The 20,878-nt window shown below is 35.4% G+C and overlaps 1 protein-coding gene across 3 annotated transcripts in view; it reads left to right on the top strand.

Annotated features, from left to right (window-relative positions):
• The window catches only part of HACE1 (HECT domain and ankyrin repeat containing E3 ubiquitin protein ligase 1), a 48,163-nt gene that overhangs the window by 9,842 nt on the left and 17,443 nt on the right, over positions 1-20,878 (top strand). For 2 of the 3 annotated variants that reach the window (XM_048936104.1, XM_048936106.1), the window contains 11 exons: positions 1-83; positions 1,159-1,255; positions 4,322-4,423; positions 6,267-6,373; positions 10,145-10,391; positions 14,615-14,952; positions 18,045-18,113; positions 18,776-18,863; positions 19,725-19,836; positions 19,915-20,012; positions 20,202-20,289. In XM_048936104.1, the coding sequence (XP_048792061.1) occupies positions 1-83; positions 1,159-1,255; positions 4,322-4,423; positions 6,267-6,373; positions 10,145-10,391; positions 14,615-14,952; positions 18,045-18,113; positions 18,776-18,863; positions 19,725-19,836; positions 19,915-20,012; positions 20,202-20,289 (1,429 nt within the window). The remainder of the gene's footprint in view (positions 84-1,158; positions 1,256-4,321; positions 4,424-6,266; positions 6,374-10,144; positions 10,392-14,614; positions 14,953-18,044; positions 18,114-18,775; positions 18,864-19,724; positions 19,837-19,914; positions 20,013-20,201; positions 20,290-20,878) is intronic. The other variant, XM_048936105.1, reaches the window with a different exon arrangement.

Genomic DNA, 20,878 nt, shown 5'->3' with positions numbered 1-20,878 from the left:
ACAGTACAGTGTTTGCTGGACAGTGGTGCAGATATAAATAGGCCCAATGTGTCAGGGGCAACTCCGCTCTATTTTGCTTGCAGGTATATATTCCTATGGTTTAAACATCATGCTAAAAGGTTTTTTTTTTTTTCTTTTTTTTTTTTTTTTTTTTTCCCTCTAATCAGTAACAGTGATGGGAAGGCACAAAAATTAGGAAACATAAAAGCTGACTTACATTTAATCTTTCCTCATGTTTGAATGTAGTTTGGTGTCTTATCTAAATGTTTGCCCTAGTTCTTCAGACTTTTATACCTCTTTGTAACAGACATATTAAACAAATAGTTGTGCATGTTACGGTGAGAATCAATGACTTATGAAGACATCCATCAACATAGTTTATTTTGATGAATATTTTTCTCTTTCCTGTGACTATTTAAAATGTCTGTATTTTATTCTTATAATTCCAGTAGCTTTTTGTACTGGGTCAGTATTCTGTGCTTCTGGCTCTTGTGGATAGCTAAGATGGTGTGCAAGATGGCTAGTTTGTGACCTGAAACTTCATTGGACAACCTGTATATGTAGCCTTAGTTACTACATCTTTTGTTATGGTCATTAAATACTTCTGTATAACATTTTTGTCAGTATATGCACTGGATATTCTTGAAGGCAGCTGTCAGTTGGGCTTCCAGTGTTTTTAATTAAGTCAGCATGTAATCACTGGTACTCAATTTTTCATTTTTTTTCAGGGAAAACAGTTTTGGTGCAACTAGATAATATATTAGTTCAATAACTTTTGTTTTTTTTTCCCTGTCTATCAGGAGTAAGCGAAGAACTAATTTAGCAAAAAGACTTTCTCTATGAAGTTGTCCAGGGTGCAGGAAATGCAGCTCATAAATACTTACCGGGCTAGACAAGGATGGTTCATTTCTGAATGATGAGGATGAATCTGGTTGTGTAAATGGGCCATACCTAATTTTTCTCTGGGCTTCTATAGTGATTTGGAAGGGTAGTGGTGGGGCGTGTGAGTGTTATCTTCTGTCTCATGTTTCTTCTTAGTTTCTTATTACGTAGTATTATTTCCCTCCTAATTTGTTGTTGACTGTGTTTGTTAGGTATAATAAAACTCAACTCATAATAAAGCATAACTGCTGTGTAACTCTTTCTTCTTTTGGATAGCCATGGTCAGAGAGACACTGCACAGATTCTTTTGATGAGAGGAGCCAAGTATTTACCAGACAAAAATGGCATTACTCCGCTGGATCTCTGCGTACAGGTATTGTTGCCAATACCTTTTTTTTTTTTCCCCTAAGAACTGTCACTTGCTAACAATATTAATTGCTCAGTGTTGCTCAGTCTTTTTCATTTCTAGGCCAAAGCAGAATGGTAGTTCTTCAGCAAAACAGAATTGCAACATATACGTGCGTGTGTGTATGTGTGTGTATATATGTGTGTGTATATATATATATATATATGTATGTATGTATATATATATATATGTATATATATGTATGTATATATATGTATGTATATTCAATGAAGCTGAAGGTTTTGTTTGCAAATTTCCAGTTTGTACCCTATGCAAATGTTTGTAATGGGGATCTCATTACCATCTTTGCAAGGTAGGAGCTCACAAGAACCATAAGAGTTTGCAGAAATCCATTTGACTAGAAAGTTTGGAATCTTTGTCTAATGGTAATAGACTGCTTTGGTTTTTGTGTGCTCAACTCTTAACAAATAAGAGGTCAAGGCACTCAGAAGTTATGCTGACTCTCAAAGGCTTTCCAAATGCAATATCTGGATCATGAGCAAAGAACAAAGCTTTAAAGTCTCATGTATTTTCAACCGCTGTACAATTTGTGTTTGGTAAAGTATTATTTATTCTGCTTGCTGGTGTGTCTTTTCTTGATCTGTGAATACTTACATAATTTTCTGTAGGATCAAGCTGAGGATACTGTGTAAATAAATGAAGGGAAGGAAGATTTTGAACCCTTTGCCTATAATCAGAAGACTGGAAAACTATCAACTGGAAAATAAAATTTACTGAACTTAGGGGAGACACCATTATTACCGTTGTGAATGTAATTATTTTGGTGGGATCAAGTTTTAAGATCAGAATTTTATGCTGTACTATAGAAGATGAAAATCAATCTCAAATTATTCTGAAGAGTCCTCATGTGCTGAAGACCTGCAGTTGAAGTAGCTACGTCCACATGGTGATGACTGTTGTCTTCAGCATCTGTGGGATATTTTTGGAATAGCTAATCCTGCAAAACTTATTTCGTAGATGATCTGTAAAAAGTCTTAAGCAAGTTAGGCTATTTATAGCATTTCTTTTTGGACAGGAGAAATTCTAATCAGTCCTCAGTTCTGCTCTACTGTTTTGTGAGATTTTTCTTAAAAAAAGAAATTTTTTTTTAGCCTTCCCTTAGAAAAATAAAAATAATGTACCTTTGTTAAAGACTTTGGATTAATTTAGAGTCTTAGTTATGCTGTCGTGTAAGGAAATTAATTGCATGTTGATGGTGGTACTTTATACGTTTGTGTCTGTTTTCAAGGCTTAAGGAATTTTGGCATTGAACTGTTCTGTAAATTCTCTGATTTGAGTGTGATGTGTGAGTCAACTGTAGGTATCTCTGATTCATATTACCATTGGGAAGGCTTAAGTTGGAAGTAAAGAAGTGGGAAGTCAGCAAATCCTCAAAAAGTGTGTTGTAGACAAAGATATCTGATGAGCAGGAAGTAGATCCAATTGTATTTCATTTTAAAGCGATCTTTTTCTAATGGGGTCTCTAGAAAATAGTAAGGGTTGTTTTGGAGGAGATCACTTGCTCATGCCTTCTGTAACCTGAAGCTTTAAAAGCAATGCAAGACATCAAAAATAAATGAAGTATATTGAATGTGCCTGAAAACTGCTCAGGAGTAATAGTTCACTATACTGTCTTACTGCTGTCTTTTCTGTGAAGCTCAGAAGTAGGTATTTTCATCGTTATGGCAGAATGACTTACTGTAAAACCACAGTCTACTTGATTTTGAGGCTTCTTACATCCACAAACCTGTAAGAAAGTGTAGCAGTATATACTTAATAATACTATTCTTATTTCTTTTTTTTGATTAGAGTTTCAAATTTCTGCTTTAGTTTTCAGATTTACAATCCTTAAGGAAGTAGAGGGATGAACACTGCTTCAAAATCGTTTTTTTTTTTCTTCTTAAGTTGTGAGTAGTGACACCTGGTGTTTGCTATTTTGTAGGGATGATAATACTGCATTTGAGATCCTCTAGACAAGACAAGCTGCTGAGTAAAAAAGGAGAAAACAAAATATATTCTTTCCTTTTGCATTAATAGTTTTATTCTTTGATTACGGATTAGATTTTCAAAGTAGGTTTGTGCTTTAGGAGGGCTGAGATTATGAATATTTATATTTCTTGCTAGTGTGGTATAACCTTGCTTTTAAAGAGATGATGTTCATTAATACTTGAGGATTAAGAATGGTTTTGATTTTAATACTTAAGTTCTTGGCAGTAGGAGCAATTAGTCAATCTGTTAAATGAATCTCCTATCACTGAAGTGCATTCTAAACTGTCGTGTACAGAGAAGGATCCTCTGGAGTTATAGCTTTTAATAAAGTACATCTTTCCAGTTTGTGATATCTATTCAGCTACTAGGTGTCCTTTTAAAGTTGCAGCTGTGTTGAATAAGATTTGATAGAAACAAACCACAAATTCAAGTTCTGTACTTTTCTAGTAACAAAGCTGAGAAAAATGTTAAGCTGGTTAACGCTGTTGATCTGGGGCACACGTGGAATCATACATGTGAATTCATTTTGAAGTTAAATAATCTTTCTGTGTGTTTATCCTATTTTTTTAGTTTAGCAAATCAGATCTGTACCTTATGAATCTCTGGGGAAAGATTTGTTTCAAAGGATTAAATTCTGGGTGTTCTTAGGTGAATTGGTATCATCGGTCAGCAGGGAAGTTAAGTATTGCACTGTATTTAATATCTTTGGGGAATTGGTGGGAAAGAGTTGTTTAAGTGTAAGCTAATTTTGATTTTCCAGGTTGGAGAACTTATCCACACTTAAAAAACAAACAAACAAACCAAAAAAAAGAAATGTTTGATCTAATATACTGAAATAACTTGATTCTGTCTTCTCCCAAACATTTAGTGATGTCTGATGTTGATGCTTTATTGACTTTGAGTTTATTTTAGGACTGGATTTCTGTAGTCGGTGTTTCTTTCAATATTTGTAATTCTCAGTACGTCTTATTGCCTATATTAGGGTAAGGGCCCAATTTGAGTACTACTTTTAATTAAAAATTGTTTTGAACTATTTCTTTTTAGGGTGGATATGGAGAGACTTGTGAAGTCTTAATACAGTACCATCCTCGACTTTTCCAGACAATAATTCAAATGACTCAGAATGAAGATCTACGGGAAAACATGGTAATATGGTCTTATGTTTTGTAGATCTAGCAGGGGAGTGTTAGTATGGGTTATTTTTCTTCTCTCCCAACTTAGATAATTATGTTTTAATATTTTGTTTACTTGAAAGTAACTGCAAACAATCTTGCAGATTTTAAGACTAAAAAGAAAAATAGTTTTAGTAAAGTATTGGCTGCCGCTTCACTGAACTTGGTTTACTAGATTTTGGAAGTTTTTGTTATTTTCTGTAATCCCATACTTCCACTACAAGGTTGAGGACGTTGACGTCTAAGTCTCTATAGAAACAGTGCTCAAATTTCTGAAACAGTGTAGAGTTTTATAAAGTAAAATGATACAGAGATGAGAATTCTCAGGGTGCATTTTAGAAACATGGGGAGATGGAGTAGATGACTTCAAATAAAAGAGAATGTTAAAGGATTAAAACCATGGAACAAAAATGACTCCACAGAAAGGTAAATGACAAAGCACAGTATCATGTATTGCAGAAGTGAAGACGATAAGCAAGGAAAATGGGTGTTTCATCCAAGCAATCGTGGCAATGTGTGTGAAGTCAGATCTGAATGGAAGTCCATGTAAAATATATTAGATTGATTCATTGTATAGTTATATTTCTTGTAAAAAAAAAAAAAAAAAAAAAAAAAATGAAGCCTTAGGTATGGTTTTCTACAACCAAGTTCAAACTATTCTGCCCAGGGACTTGGATAATGACCAGTTCATATTATCTGAAAGTGATGACGTGAAGAGTTAGAAGTCAAGACTCACATTTTAAACATTCTTCACGAACTGGAAAAAATATTGATAAGCTGCAGGGTGAAAGAATGGATTTCACTAGGGATAAGTACTGTGCTCCTGTGCTTACGTAGGAACAATCAGTGCTGAAATAGATTATGGGAAGCTGCTGCCTGTGGAGCAGCTCTGTAGGAAAGGATCTGATGTTTGTTGTAGGCTACAAGTTGTGCTGACACATTGGCATCATGTTTTTCAGTTTGTGAGAGTGAGGAAGAAGGAAGGAACTTCTGTTTCCTTTAAGATGCACAAAGAAAGCAGTCCTGCTGCACAAGTTGTCTTTTGCTGAAATATTGCATCCAGCTTTGGAAACTGTGTTCAGAGAAAGATGAAGACTCCTAAGAATTTAAAGAAAATAATAAACACAAGAAATGACTGCTATAAAAAGATTGAAAGAGTTACAGTTATGTAGCATAAAGAAGTTTGGGATAGGAAGAGGCTTGCTGACTGTCTTAAATTTGTAGAAGGCTGCTGAATAATTTTTTTACAGTAAGAAATATTTTGACTTAGATATTTGTAGCTAGTGATTTAACTTAGCACTGAGAAAAGCTTTCACATAGTTAAGGTTAGTGCAGTATTAGAAAAGAAGTTGATGAAGCTGCCTCCAGACATGTAAGTTTAAAAACAAACCAGGCAAATTAAACAAACTATTTTGGATCACAGATTCAACAAGTAGCTCTTATCATGGGATCAGAGTGTTGGGCTAGATTGCCTTTGTGAGGTTCCTTTTCTTTTTGCCTTCCTGCAGTTCTGTGAGAAGGATTACTGAACTTTCTGAAAGTGGGAGTGACAGAAGTGAAGTAAATGTGAAGATTGTAGGAATGCATGATGAATGGAGAGTCACTGGAGAGTTAATTCCTCTGTGAGAAAATGCCTAGGATAGAGAGGTGTACAACAGAGGAGGTAATAGAATGTTAACTAAGGTTAGATTAATTGTTCAACAACAGAGGCATGTATGTTAATGTTTCTAGGAATTAGAGTTAGACGGTGTAATAGTATTCTAAATTAAACTTTGGTCTGATACTCTATGCAATCTCTTTTGTTTTAATGAACCCAGTTGCGACAAGTTCTGGAACATTTGTCTCAGCAGAGTGAAAGCCAGTATCTTAAAATCCTGACAAGTCTTGCTGAAGTTGCTACAACTAATGGTCACAAACTACTTAGGTAAGTGTGAGAGGATTATAAATTGGTTGATAAGCTGCCAGGTAGTTCTTGCCACTTAATAGACTTGATAATCTAAACCATCTGATGTTGGGCACATGCTGGAGTAAATGGATCTCATATCTAATTCTGTATAACAGGACCAACTTAGATCACTGTCTTCACAAGGATTTAATTAGAAAAATGTATAGCTGTTAGGACCAGGAAGGTTGAGTTGCAGAGAGGTGAAATTTTTTTAAAAAATAAGTTTGACACAGCTATGTCAGCTTTAGAAAGGGAAACTTTTTAGTCGGCCATCATTATTACTTTCCAGCCACTCTTCTTTTTTCCTCACAACTTTACTTTCTGCATGCTTTCCTGGGATGCCTGAGAAGAATTTTGTTTTTTTCAGGCACTTGGATCATGCCTGCTGGCTCTGGTTGTCTTCCATGGTTACTAATATATGTATGAAAGCACCTGTACTGCACCAAAGCAAAACTAGCTTCAACAGTGTGGTATCTCAGCAGTGCAAGTAGCAGTTAGTTGAAGAATCATGTAAAATAGGCAAGTGTGTTTTCCCAGTATGCTTTACTAATTTTTGTGGCATCTGTTAAAGGCAGTTTGTGCAAAACACCTCATCTGTAATGTGTTGGAACTTCAAATGTGTTTAATGTAAATTAAACTGACAATTTTGCATTTCTATTTGATTTATTACTGTTATTGCTCCATTATATTGAGCAACATTTTCTCAGTATGGCTGTAGAAACAGACTGTAGGAACAGCTTGTACACGTCACAGAATATGAGCTGCTATGTGCTTCTGTAGTTGCTGAATGTGAATTGTCTAGCTCAGGCTGAAGACAAATTAGAAGCATTCTGCTGCATGGGCTGGCATTTCTGGATATGCCTGTACTGAGGTGTCCTGCAGGCTCTTACTGACCCACTTTTTTTTTGGTATATCGTCACAAGCAATATGGAATTATTTTTCTATTACAAGATATAAATTTCAAAAACTGGATTCAATTTGTGCTTCAACTAAGCATTTCTCAGTTGCTCTTAGCATTAACATAATGAAGCTGGAGGTACTACTTGGTGCAGGTAGCCTTCTGAGCTAGGGCCTCTCTCTTTTCTCTCTTCCTTCTATCAAACTGTATGGAAAATGCAATCCATGTATTTAAACTTGTGTGTCTGAGCCAGTAACATTGGAGTGTTAGTTTCCTGGGCAGTAACCTGCAGACTATTGCTGTTGGGTTTGTTCATTGTTTAGTCTGGAATAATGTGAAGTAAATTTTTGTAATGCTTCTAGCAGGTAGCCTGGAGTGACCGTGGATATGGACTTCTGCCTTTAAACACCCACAGTGATCTTGTTAAAATAGCTTTCCCTCCATTGCCCATTTCCTCTTTCCAAGAAATAACTGGAATGATTTGGTCTTGCTGGTGTAGATTGAGCTTAGAAAAATGTTTACAAATATGCTAGTAAACTATCGAAAGCACTTAAAGATTTTTCTGCTTCAGTGAGTCCTCTTTCTAAAGACAGAGAGATTTAAAATGAAATTTTCACCAAGAAAACACCATTGCTGATGATAAACCTGAATTTACACGTTTATTTTTGCCCTACTTCTTGAATTAGCCTATTGTATTCAGCAATTCTTTTGGTCTGTAAGTAAAGATTTTCTAAATACTGATTTTCAGCTGTGACCAAAACCTTTGGTAATGGTCCAAATAAGGCCAATTAGTCAGGAAATTTATGTTACCAAGTTGAAAATTAAACTTTCTCATTCTTGCCATGTTTACCGTTGTATTCCTTTCTTATCTTTATTGAAAGATAATTGATTTATTGAAAGTTTAAATCAGAATCATGGCAGGAAAGTTGTGCTTTCTGTACTAGTTGTGTAGTAGTTTCCTTAAGTAGGTGTGTGGGTGTATTTTTTTTTTTCTTAATAACGCCTAACTGGTAGTCATTAAAATGTTACGCTGTAAACAGTGTCTTCTTATTTTTCTTATTTTTGATTTTTTTTTTAAAACCCATACTGTAGGAGGGAGCAAAGTCATAGTGAAGGTACTGTGATGCTACAGTTGTCCTCAGCACTGTTCCAACAATATTATGTATAACTAATGTTAAAAATTCTTAATACCGTTTAAACTTGAGTGCTACGTTATATGTCTAATTCTGTTGTGCATGTTTCAGTGGGATTTTTTTCATTTTTAAAGTTTGAATTGCTTTAAAACATTTCCCTGCAGAGCACTGAGGAAAGAGCTTTATTCAGAAGTATAATTCGTTGCTTAAGTTTAGATAGATTGGAACCAGCTGTGAATTAGCAGATTAGTAATTGCATCAGATATATGCATCCTCTAAGGGTGTCAGGGTTCTGGTGCATATTGATCTTATAGTTAGAAAACAAGTACTTCAAGGATAAAACTGAATATATACCTCCTTATAAATATGCATGTGTATCATAGAGTGGTTTAGGTTGGAAAGGACCTTTTAGAGTATCTAGTTCCAACCCCCTGTTGTAGGCAGGGACATTTCCCACTGAATCATGTTGCCCATGGTCCATCCAACCTGGCTCTGAACACTTACGGGGGTGGAACATCCACAACTTCTCTGGGCACCATGTTCCAATGCCTCACTGCCCTCTTCCAAGTATTTAACTTAAATCTCCCCTCTTTTAGTTTAAAGTATTACCCCTTGCCCAGTTGGTACACTCCCCAATAAAGAGTCCCTCCCTGTCTTCCCAGTAGGTCCTTTTTAAGTACTGGAAGGCTGTAATGAGGAGCCTTCTCTTCTCCAGGCTGAACATCACCCTTCTTCTTATGAGAGGGGCTTTGGCCCTCTGAGCATCTTTGTTGGAGTGAGTCCAGAGTAGGGCTACAAGTCCATGTCCAGCTGATGTTGGGGCCAGGCCTGGATGCAGTACTTCAGGTGGGTCTCACAAGGTCATGCTGGGGGGACAGTCGCCTCCCTTGTCTTGCTGACTACCCCTCTTTTGATGAAACCCAGGCTACAGCTGGCTTTCTAGGCTGCAAGCACATATTGCTGGCTCATGTCAAGCTTTTCATCCACTAGCACCACCAAATCCTTTTCTAAAGTGCTGCTCTCCGAACTGTGTAGATTTCAGTAGAAGAAATTTTAATTTCTTGCAGTTTTGTGTGTGTGCGTGTTCAGGATTAACAAATTCTTACCTCTTGGAATTTTAAACAAAAGTTAAAAAAAAAAAAAAAAAAGTTTGAGTATTCCACTTGTGCACAAACTCATGAGTGTCTGTAATTCACACTGTGTTCGTGGTGAAGGAGTTCTTATTGATTTCAGTGTTGGCCAGTTAATAAGGCATAAAACTTATATATATTAAATAAATAAGTGAAAACCCAATGCTCTTATGTTGTATCTTCTAGGTCACTTGTTTTCCCTTTAAAAAACAGTGACATTTATCATCCTGACCCCTTAGCTGATTAAGATAATTAATTCACATTTAGGATAGGACTTAGGTTATGGCTGACCTGTGATGGTAAATCTGATTAATTATTACAATTTTACCATTATATGTGATTCTCTTTTGGAATGAAAAATGTTTTCAACTGATTAACCCAATTTGTTTCATACACTGAGATCTTTACTGTAGTAAGCTGGATTTCTTACCTGGGACCTGTGCAGGAAATAGAAGTTCAAATATAAGACAAGGACTTTTTTTTTTTTTTTCAGTGTGTGTCAGACCTTAACATTAGATTGCTTACTCCTTAATATACTACTTTGTTTCATCTAGGAAAAGAAACTTAAATATTCCATTTTTTCCCTCAGCTTGTCAAGTAATTATGAAGCTCAAATGAAGAGTCTCTTGAGGATCGTGAGAATATTTTGCCATGTCTTTCGCATTGGCCCATCCTCTCCCAGTAATGGAAATGACATGGGCTACAATGGAAATAAAACTCCAAGAAGTCAGGTGTTCAAGGTCAGAAAAGTATATGATGTTGTTAGGAAGATAGACGTTAAAGAGATGAATTTCACAAAGCATGCATTCATTAATCAGACATCTCATGAACAGGAAGTAAGTTTGGTTGATGTCCCTATCCCTTCTTAAGTTAATCCTGACTCTTTCCTTTTCTTTAGTTGTTTTTTTTCACTGAATTCATTTAAACACTAATGCACATTTCACTTTATTATTTATGTTTATTTCTTGTTTGATTTTGATGTTTTATTTATTAGATGTTAAATATTTAATTCTTAACTGGTCTTGGTAAACTTGGTTTTATTATAAACATTTTATTTAAGAATGTAGTGATCTCAAAATGTGGTAATATTAAGCACTGTAAAAGAGATTGTATTAATGTTGCTTCAAAATTAGGATTTCTTAATTTCTAATCTGTGTATTGTTTTCACTCTGATCATGATTTTTTTTTACCCAAGTTATTCTTGAATGTTATTATTATATGCTTTATAATGTACAGCTTACTATTTCCCTGGAAAGGTTCTTGATTTATAGCTGCTTTTAGAAATGTGCTTTAGGCTCTGGCCATTTAGGTGTTTAATTTCTAAAGTTTTTTTTTTTTGAATACTTGTTTGTGGGGAATCCTGTCAAAGATTGTATCTTTACTTTCTGTAAAGCAGTCTCAGTTTCCTGCATGCCACTGCATTGGGAGTATAACTGATGAGCTGTTCAGAGCACCTAAAGAATAACAGCTGAAAGATAGTCTTTTTTTTTTTCTTTTCTAATTTCTCCTTCCATCCTCTTGATGGCACAGTTCATATCACCAGATTTAGAAGCCAATGATTAAATGATGAGAATATTCCTTAACCTTCACATTTCTATCAGGTGTTCTAAAAGTGGGGTATTTTGAAATTACTGCTTTTTCTTTTGTGATCTGATATGTTTTTTAGATTACTTCTAGTGAATTTTAAAGAGCTATGCTAATAAGTTCATGAAAGATGATACTAATTACAGCTATGTTTAGTTATTTAGCTTAATTTTTGATTGTTTTCTTTCCTCAGAACGAAGATTAACATTAGAATATTTGAAAAAAAACGGTACTTTTTCAATAGGAAAATAGTTTTAATAACAAATTCATTTGTATCATTAATATAAGACTAGAGCTTGAGTGAAAAGTACTTGTGCAAAATGTAATGCATCATACTGTATGCAGTGTAATATTGGTCCTTTAGGGTTATTCGTTAAAACATGTTGAACTAAATTGGCACTTTGTGAATTTAACCACGTGTTCATTCCATTTCAAAAAATCAAAGCATTACCCAAATCACAAGAATAATTTTATTAAAGACACCATTTTTTAATTCTTTCATTGAAAGCTTGTTTAAATGTACCAGATCAAACAACAAGCAGATGATGCTAAACACAGTTAATACAGAAATACTTGTGGTGAGAAGGTTGGACAGATACTGTTATCTTTCTTCTTTTTTTTCTTGGGAGTAGCTTAACTTTACATTTTGTTCTGGCTTATAGACTGCAATAGAAAGAACTTTCTCTTCAACTGGAGATCATTTCAAAACTCATTATTAAAAAAAATAAAAATAAAATTAAAATACCACAATTTGTGAAGGAAGCTGTATTTCAGCAAAGTTACTTACCTGTGTGGCCATACCAATTTATGTGCTGGAGGAATTGTTTCTCCATTTGGCTTGTAGATTAGTCTTATGCAGTAGACAAATACTACACAACTGGCACAGCTGTCCCAGAAAATACCAGTAATTCTGACTTCTGTAAAAAAAATAAAAAATAAATTAAATATATATATATATATGTGTGATATATGTATATATAATATAATAATTTAATGTTGTTTTAATGAAAGAGAAGAATATGTACTATTGTTGCATGAACTAACAAAGCAAAACATTCATGAGGATTTAAAATTTATGATTGTTACTTTTTAATTTATTTTAGAAGTTTTAAAACTTGGGCAGCCCTTCCTTAGAGCCAGTGCTTTCTTTCTCCATGATATTAAATTTTAGAGTAAAAAATGTAAAAATAATTGATGAGAGTTTGTTCTGGTTTAGGAATGGAGTACGGTGGTCTGGCAGTGCAATTTTAATCTTAGTTGCAGTTGGATTAGACTTTTCTGGATGTACAATAACTGGATAGTTACTACAAGATAATTCTAAGTCAGTTGATTGACTTCCCTTTCTCTTCTATTATTATGTTCCCTTTCTATCTTTTTTTGTTATTACTTTGAAAACGTGATGGGACACAACTTTGAAAAGTTGGGGACTGTTTACTCCTTTTCAGGAGAGGGGAAAGCCCCTTGTTATATCTCTATATTATTAGATTGGTAATTGTGGTAGTGATACTGGAAGAGACCAGGGAGTTGTCTGCCTTGATTGGTACTAGCATCACCAGCACTTTCTTTGAATGCTGTTCATTTGAACAAGACCTATAGATATTGTCTTATTTTACTGTATAGGATGCTAGTTATTTGTCCAGCACTGTCTCAATTTGAGAATGGATTGGGGAACTTCCATTTGGAGAATATTGTTGCGGTAGCAGTGGCAGCAGTTCTGTCTTATGGCACCCTTGTGAGATACACGGAGAAACAATTTCGGGTGTTGCTGGCTTCTTTTTTTCCTTTCTTCTGAGCACATTCTCTTTATGTTCAAATAGGTCTGTGCATGATGACTTTTAAAAAGCTGATGCAAAAATATGCTTTATCCAATACAACAAGTTAAGAAAAACTTTTTTCTCTTTTTTTCAACGCTGTGTTACAGTTTTCTTATATTAGTGTACTGTTTGAACAGACTTTGAAGCATGTCAGAAATTCTTCGTAATTTTGCCACCTGTCATGAATTTTGGATTTTTTTTGTTTTTGAAGAGTTCTTATAATCTAGAGTGAAATTGAAAAGGTGAATGTATCTTGATCTGAGGCTGCTGAGGATTGTTATTTCTTGGCAAGAATAAGAAAACCACAGGGCCATCTCTGCTTTACTGAAGTTCCTTTTATGTAATTCACCGCAGGCCATCTAGAGAGGATTGTGGTCGCTAGGTGCAAGAAGTTAGTTTCATATGGTACGTAGAACAGTACCAGTACCAGATATGGAGAGCAGACTGGCTTTCTTTCCTTAAATATCTTATTGGAGAAAATGGAAACATTGGAGTTTTTTTAACAGTAAGCTTCAACAGGAGTTGTTAATACACAGCTTTCATATGGGAGTTAATTTGTTTTGAGAGCATATGATTATTAGGTATAGTGACAGTGTTCCAAATAATCTAGACTCCTGATACTCTCTGCTGCAAATAGCCCTTAATATTTAAAGGTAGGGTTAGATGTTGAGAATGTACTTTTCAGTACCTGCTAAGTCCTTAAATTCCAAAGTTGGTTAAAAATGTTGATTCAACAGTAATATATGGAAAAGAGAATGTGTGCACCTTTGATTTTTGGAACATTATGGATAGCTTCAGTCAGAAATATCTCCCCGTACTCAGAAAATGTACACTTGTGAAGTGCCCACATAAGCAGCATTAAGGAGTGGCACAGTTGGGTCTTATGTTTTTGAAATGCCTGTAAGGGAGCCACAAGTGTCTCAGCTCTTCCCATTCTTTTCTGTAGGCCTGCACCTGAGCAGATGCGTAACAATACGATTGTGCCGGGTTTTCATTACATTCCTAGTGAGCAAAGAGTGACTTTGTTCAAATGAAATGCATAGCTTTACAAATCGCTGTGATATCCTACTAATATTATTTTTATTTCAGAAGGGTATTAGTGACCCCTGATCTGAGATATCTTGGATAACTATCAAAATGAGCTGTATGATCTCATGCTGTGCATAAAACTCAATTTATTAGATGCATGTATCAGTCTGAATCTTTGGCTCTGTTTAGGGCTTGCTCTATCCACCTGTGGGGAGCTTTTTTGACCAGGACCTTAAGAAAGCACTAATAAGCTCTTAGTCTGAAAACTAGAGGTGTTCTTTAGTGTCTTTGGATGCAGCTGTTGGGCAGAGCTGTGCTGTGTAAGAACAATGAAGCCAAACTGTGTTAAACAGTTCAGTGTTTGACCCTTCCTTAAATTATTTTACCTTTGTTTCTGTCTCCTCCTTGATTGTTTCCATTCCATATGAAATTTTCTCTTAGTGCTTGTGGCTACAAGTAGAGAATTTTTAGGAATATTTTAGTTTTATGTCTAACATGACTTCTGAAGTATTATTTAGAACTTTTAAATGTGAATGATGTTTATTTGCCTTAATATTAATGATGTGATCATCATATTATCTAAGGTGACCATGTTCTTTTTTTTTTTTTTTTTTTTGCATATTTTATTGCAGCCACTGGAACTGCTCTGGCACTCATTAGACGAATGGCTAGTTCTTATAGCCACAGAGCTGATGAAAAACAAAAGGGACTCTGCCAACATTACTTCTATTTTGCTGAAGCAAAAAGGACCAGATCACCAGGATGCTACTCCTACGCCTTCCTTTGCTGCTGCAGGAACAGAGAGCAGAAAAGAGCTGTCTGCTGACACAGGGGACTCGAAAACATATGAAGTTGCGGGGAAGCAGGAAGCTTATGCTGATGGCCAGGATGTTATCTCCATGACAGCAAACAGGCTAAGTGCTGTCATTCAAGCATTTTATATGTGCTGCTCCTGTCAGATGCCTCAGGGGTAAGGAGGATACTTTTCATTAACTGAGTTATTACATTTTCAAAATCATATATGCTTTCTTGGAAGAGTGTTGGTGCTGACCAGATGGTATTAGTGGCAGTCAAGGGCATACTTCCTGATGCTTTCATTAGTTCAATTATTTGATTTTTTTTTTTTTCCTGCTTTAATGATGCATTTAATGGCACAGCAAATTTTACTTAATGCTTTTGGTAACTTTATCAGAGTGGGTTTCATATTGACTGTCTCTTTTTAATCATGTGGGATACATGCAGGCAATGTAGTTTTGATCTCTTGAAATTTAGCTGTTTCTGCTGTTGGTTCTTAGTGTGAAAATATCTTTAAGTTTAATGTGATTATCCTGCAACAACTATAATTGATCTCAGAAGAAATGCAGACTGTGTATGAAAATGACAGCTGAGGCAGAAGTTTTCAAAAGAAGCCTTTTATCTCAAAATAACACTCACTTGGAATTCTGCCCCAGGTTAGCAAGTATTATTTTGTGTGGAACAGATGTGACATAACTTATGTAAATTAGATACCATCAGTGTCTGGTTTAAAACAAAGTGTGTCCTCTGTAGTTGAGTTCTTAGTCTGTCCAGGCTTGCTTATATCTGTCAAGTAAACTTGCAAGGAAAAAATCCTTTGACTCTCCTGAGTGGAGAGTTAAGAAAGTACGGAGATTTGATCCAGGTCCCCGAGAAGTCTTGAAGTGAGGTTCTTTCTAAACTGGAGCATAGGAAGTTCTGCACCAATATGCAAGGGAACTTCTTTACAGTAAGGGTGTCAGAGCACTGGAACAGGCTGTCAAGGGAGGTTGTGGATTCTCCTTCTCTGGAGATATTTGAGACCCACCTGGATGCCTACCTGTGCAGCCTGCTGTAGGGGGGCTGCTTTGCAAGGGGGCTGGACCAATGATATCTGAAGGTTCTTTCCAGTCCTTGTGATTCTGTGATAGCTCCTGATTATTCCCTGCTACTGCAAGGATTTTCCTTTCTCTAAATGTAGTGGATCAAAAACTACCAAGTCAGCCAGTACTTTTTGTCTGGTGTCTCCCCTCTGGGCATTCTGGAAGATGCTCTGAGGATCAACACTTTCAACAAATGCTTTGTACTCTACCTTTTAATTTTACTTAAGAAACTGCTTATAAGCTATTCCCATTAAAATCTCCATTAAAACTTGCTAAGATGCAGTTGTAATAAAGTCTATTTATGACAGCCAAATGAAGAGTAGAAATACTTCTAGAAATAAGTGTATCTTTTTCCCCTTTGATTTATGCCTATAGCAATATTAAGTTTGAGGCTGTCTGTATCCTGCTGAGTTGCCTGTGGACCTTGCCCAGTGGTTCTGTTCTTCCACATGTTTTATGCTGGGATTGGGGAAAAACCTTGTGGATACTGTGTAGAATTGAAAGCTGTCATAGAAGCTAGGAGAATCGGAACTGTTTCAGTGATTTATTGGTAACTTGAAGAACTTGGGATGCAGAAAAATAAGGCAGTTTATGCCTGAATTCTGCTTTTTTTTTTTTTTTTTTTTTTTTTTTTTTTTAAGAATTTCTCAGATCTACGTAGATAAATGTAAAAATGTGATATTTATTCTACTTTACTAAAATTTTCATGGCAATGGGAATAAATGGTATGTCAATTTTGCTTGCTGATTCCAACAAATGATGTTTTCAGACAGAAAATAATTTTAAATGGCTCTAATTTTAGATTTGAGTGTCTTTTATGTTTAATGAAGGAGAGTAAACAGAGCTCATAGTTTTCCATTGTTTTTAATGCTCATACGATAAAAGATGGCATTTCATGCTTTAATGGAAAATTATCTAGTAATGAATTACTGAGTGGAAACAGGGTTAGCACTTGAGCTCTGAAAACATTTGAAGCATTAAGGTTATTTTCATTTGCTCATCACGATTACTTTTCTTCTGTGAATGCTCTTATTGAATCTAGCTGTTCTTTGTCAAAATACTGAAATACAATGTGACAAGTTTTCAGCATCAAAACTGAAGAGTTGAGAGAGTTTTTGTAAGTTACATCTCAATGTGTAAATTGCCATAGAATCTGTGAAGAAAAGACTGTCTTATAGTTGTTCAATAGTCTCAGACCATATCTCAGGCCTAAAATAGTGTTTTTAAAATGTTCATACTTAGCATGGAAGATTTTGTTCACTAGTTTAAATTCTGTAAGAATAAGGGAGAGAATATGGTAAAATTTAGTGAGGGAAGGAAAATAGCTCAGTTTACATAAAAGAGCTGCTCATTTTTATATAAAATTGATGTTGGGGGCATTGTTATATTCAGACTTTTATTGCTGGAAATCTGTAGTTTTTGACTTGATTGTGGTAGTTAATTTTCTTAAGAAATCGGAGTTCTAGTAATTTTTCAGAGATCTTTTAGGATTATTGTCCTTTTTGAAAGCACTATTTTTCAGTGCCTTTCTCAGATACTGCCTGTGTTAAGATGATTTTATCCTCAATTGCAAATATTGCTCTTGGAGAAACTAAAGGACTCAGTAAGTAGTTCTCTCTTCTTGAGAAGCGCGCAACACAGATGTAAACAAGTTTGCACCCACATAAATCCCATGTAAATTCCTCCCACGTTCTCTGAACGTATGCAGGAGAAAAAATAAAATTCCATGCTAATGTAGAAGATGATTGCATGGCAAGTAATTTGGTCTCTTCAAGAACCTATTAAGTTTCACCTTCTCCCCTGTAATTAACGAGTTCATTGTTTGTAGTATTATTTCTTCCTAATTCTTTTCCTCACTTTGCACAGTTTATGAAGTGTGTTCTGGGACTTCTAGCTAATGAACAGGCATATGGAACAATGTGCATTTATGGTGTATATAATAATAGTCTTTTTGTACGTGCGTTTCCATTGCACTGAAAGTTGGGAGAATTCAACAGAGAAATGTGCATCTTCATATTCTTGAATGCTGCTGAGTGTTTGGTTCAATGATTGAGTAGTTAGGAACCAACAGTTTTTATTTGTGTAACATTGTATTAAAAAATAGAATGCAGTAACATACATAATTCAAATTCTTTTCTGTTTCCTTAAATAATTCCATTAATATCTTATGGTTTTCTTTGAACAGGATGACGTCACCTCGTTTTATAGAATTTGTTTGTAAACATGATGATGTCCTTAAGTGTTTTGTTAACCGGTAAGTTTCGAGGAAAGTGCAGTTCCTAATTTGTTTGTTTATTTTTATATCCAATATGGTCCAACCTCATATACTTTTTCTTCCTAAAGAATTGTGTTTTGAGGTTATTGTTTTGACATATGCAGCATGCACACTCTTGGTCTTTTCAAACACGCTTTAGTCCTTCCAAATATGAGAGAATGAATATTAATTATTCAGAGTTCAGGCTTAGATGAATTCTTCTGCATTTGTAAACAAACCTGTAAGATTTGGTGAGATTTTGTGAACAAAATATTTTTCACACAGCAACAGTAATTTTTTTAACAGGCTATTGCCTCCTCTGTTTTTCCAATCCTACTCTTCTGAGGTGAATGCCAACTTTCATGCTTACTCAAATGTGTTGTATGTAGTGACTTCTGGACACTATCTTAGTGCATTTGGTTGCTCTCAGTGTTTCTCAGGCACTGCCCAGCTCATGAGTGTGTCTTCTATTTGTATAAAGGATGAGGTAGCTTAAGTCATTTGGAAACAAGCAGTAATGAAAATGTTACAAAAAAGAAAGGTCTGTTGGAACTGTTCTATAGGAGTAATTGCACTGGCTCTTTGAGTAGCCTTAATGTGTCATGAAGTTTTATTAGATCTCTGACTAGTAGACTTCTAACTCAAAGTATTTTTTCTTTCAGGAATCCCAAAATCATTTTTGATCACTTTCATTTCCTTCTTGAGTGTCCTGAACTAATGTCCAGATTTATGCACATCATAAAAGCTCAGGTAAACACCAAGAGATGTTTTGCTACAATTTCTATGAGTATAAGAGAGTTGTTTTTTTTTTTTTTTGCTTGTTTGTTTTTAAAACCCACTGGGAGGGGATAGAAGAATTATGTCCTCCAGTGCTTCTGAATGTGAGGTACTCTAAATTAAACAGAAAAAAACAGAGGGTGAATGCACCACTATTAAACACATTATTAGTTGATTTTTTGCCATAGTTACTTAGTGGGAGCTCCTTCAGTGAAACATTGTTTCCTCCTGTTTGATTACTTGTGGGTGAGTGTTGTGTGTTTTTTTTTTTTTTTTTTCCTGCCAAGTAGGAGCCTGATGTCTTGTATAACCTAAACACATTTAATGGTTTTATGTGGGATGTGAATTCTAGACTAAAAAGCTACTCTTCAGAAGGCTATTTGCAGCTAAGTGGAAAAAATAGCAGGCAAACTTCATTATGAAAGTCTGATTTATGCAATGCTTGCCCATTTTGACATTGTTGCCCTTTCTTCATCCCAAAATAATTCCTACCTTATTAAGATAGTACTGAGTAACTCAGCGCATCTCAAAATGAATCTGTAGTGTGCATAATCATTTTCACAGAATTGCACAACAGTTGAAATTTGACAGAACCTCTGGGTCCATCTGTCCAAAGCCCAGCTCAAGCAGGGACACCCCAAGCAGAGTGCCCAGATTCATTTTGAAGGAAAATCCACAACCTCCCTGGGCAACCTATGCCAGTGCTCCATCACCTGCACAGTAAAGAAGTGCTCCCTGATGTTAGATGGAACGGTGTTTCCTCACCATGCTTGCGAAGAAGGAATTATCTAGTTGAATGCATCCATGTAATGTTGTTTACCTTTTGTTTTGTAGCCATTTAAAGATCGTTGCGAATGGTTCTATGAACATCTGCATTCCGGGCAACCAGATTCAGACATGGTGCACAGACCTGTCAATGAAAATGACATCCTTCTAGTTCACAGAGGTATTATTTTAAACAGAATTGGATGTCTCTGAAGTAAAATGAATTGATGCTTAAAATTAATTGATGCTTTATATTCAGATTCTATTTTTAGGAGTAGCTGTGAAGTTGTCTCTAAAGCAAATTGTGCAAAACTAAAGCAAGGGATTGCTGTGCGATTTCATGGAGAAGAAGGCATGGTGGGTAAAATTGCTTGGTTTTCCTTTATGCTTTATATAGAAAAACTAATCCTGTCTTTCATGAATAATGTTTGAATGAAATCCAAAATTTAAAATAACTTGTGCTTTTATTAAGAAATAGGTAGTTACCTACCTTAACTGGCAGTAAAAGCTCTAGGTACTAATATGTTTTGTTCTTTTGACATGCAGGGACAGGGTGTGGTGCGTGAGTGGTTTGATATCTTATCCAGTGAAATAGTTAACCCAGATTATGCCTTATTTACCCAGTCAGCTGATGGTATGTCTCTGCTTTTTTTTTTTTTGTTGTTGTTGTTGTTGCCTAATTTTAGGGTAATGAAAACATTTTTATCATCTGAAATTCACTTAATTGATTGCAGATTGTAAGATTGTTACTTACTAAAAATGAAACCGACAGAGTTATATTTGTGTGTAGAGAAGTGATTTGTTCAACATGTAGTTTTAAAACTACAAGTGAATTCTTTTTAATGTGAAACTTCCTTAAATTTTTTTGTCTTTTGTAAGAGGAGAATGAATTGTTGGTTTAAATGAATCTATTCTATTTAACGTTTCCATTCTGTTTCTATCTGGTATTAGTGGAACATAATGCTTTGACAGCAGTATAGAAAGTGTTTGCCTTTCTTCTGCGGCTTTAAGGAAGCTGTAGAGATAAGATATTGTGTCCAGGTCTGGAGCCCCCAGTACAAGAAAGACAGAGAGCTATTGGAGAGGGTCCAGAGGAGAGCCACAAAGATGATCGGGGGACTGGAGCAGCTCTCCTACGAAGACAGGCTGAGGGAGCTGGGCTTGTTCAGCCTGGAGAAAAGAAGGATGTGAGGTGACCTCACTGCAGCCTATCAATACCTAAA

Source organism: Lagopus muta, chromosome 2 (assembly GCF_023343835.1).
Source record: "Lagopus muta isolate bLagMut1 chromosome 2, bLagMut1 primary, whole genome shotgun sequence".
NCBI classification, from domain to species: Eukaryota; Metazoa; Chordata; class Aves; order Galliformes; family Phasianidae; genus Lagopus; species Lagopus muta.
The sequence above is the reverse complement of the archived record's forward strand: the minus strand, read 5'-3'. Positions and strand labels throughout refer to the sequence as shown.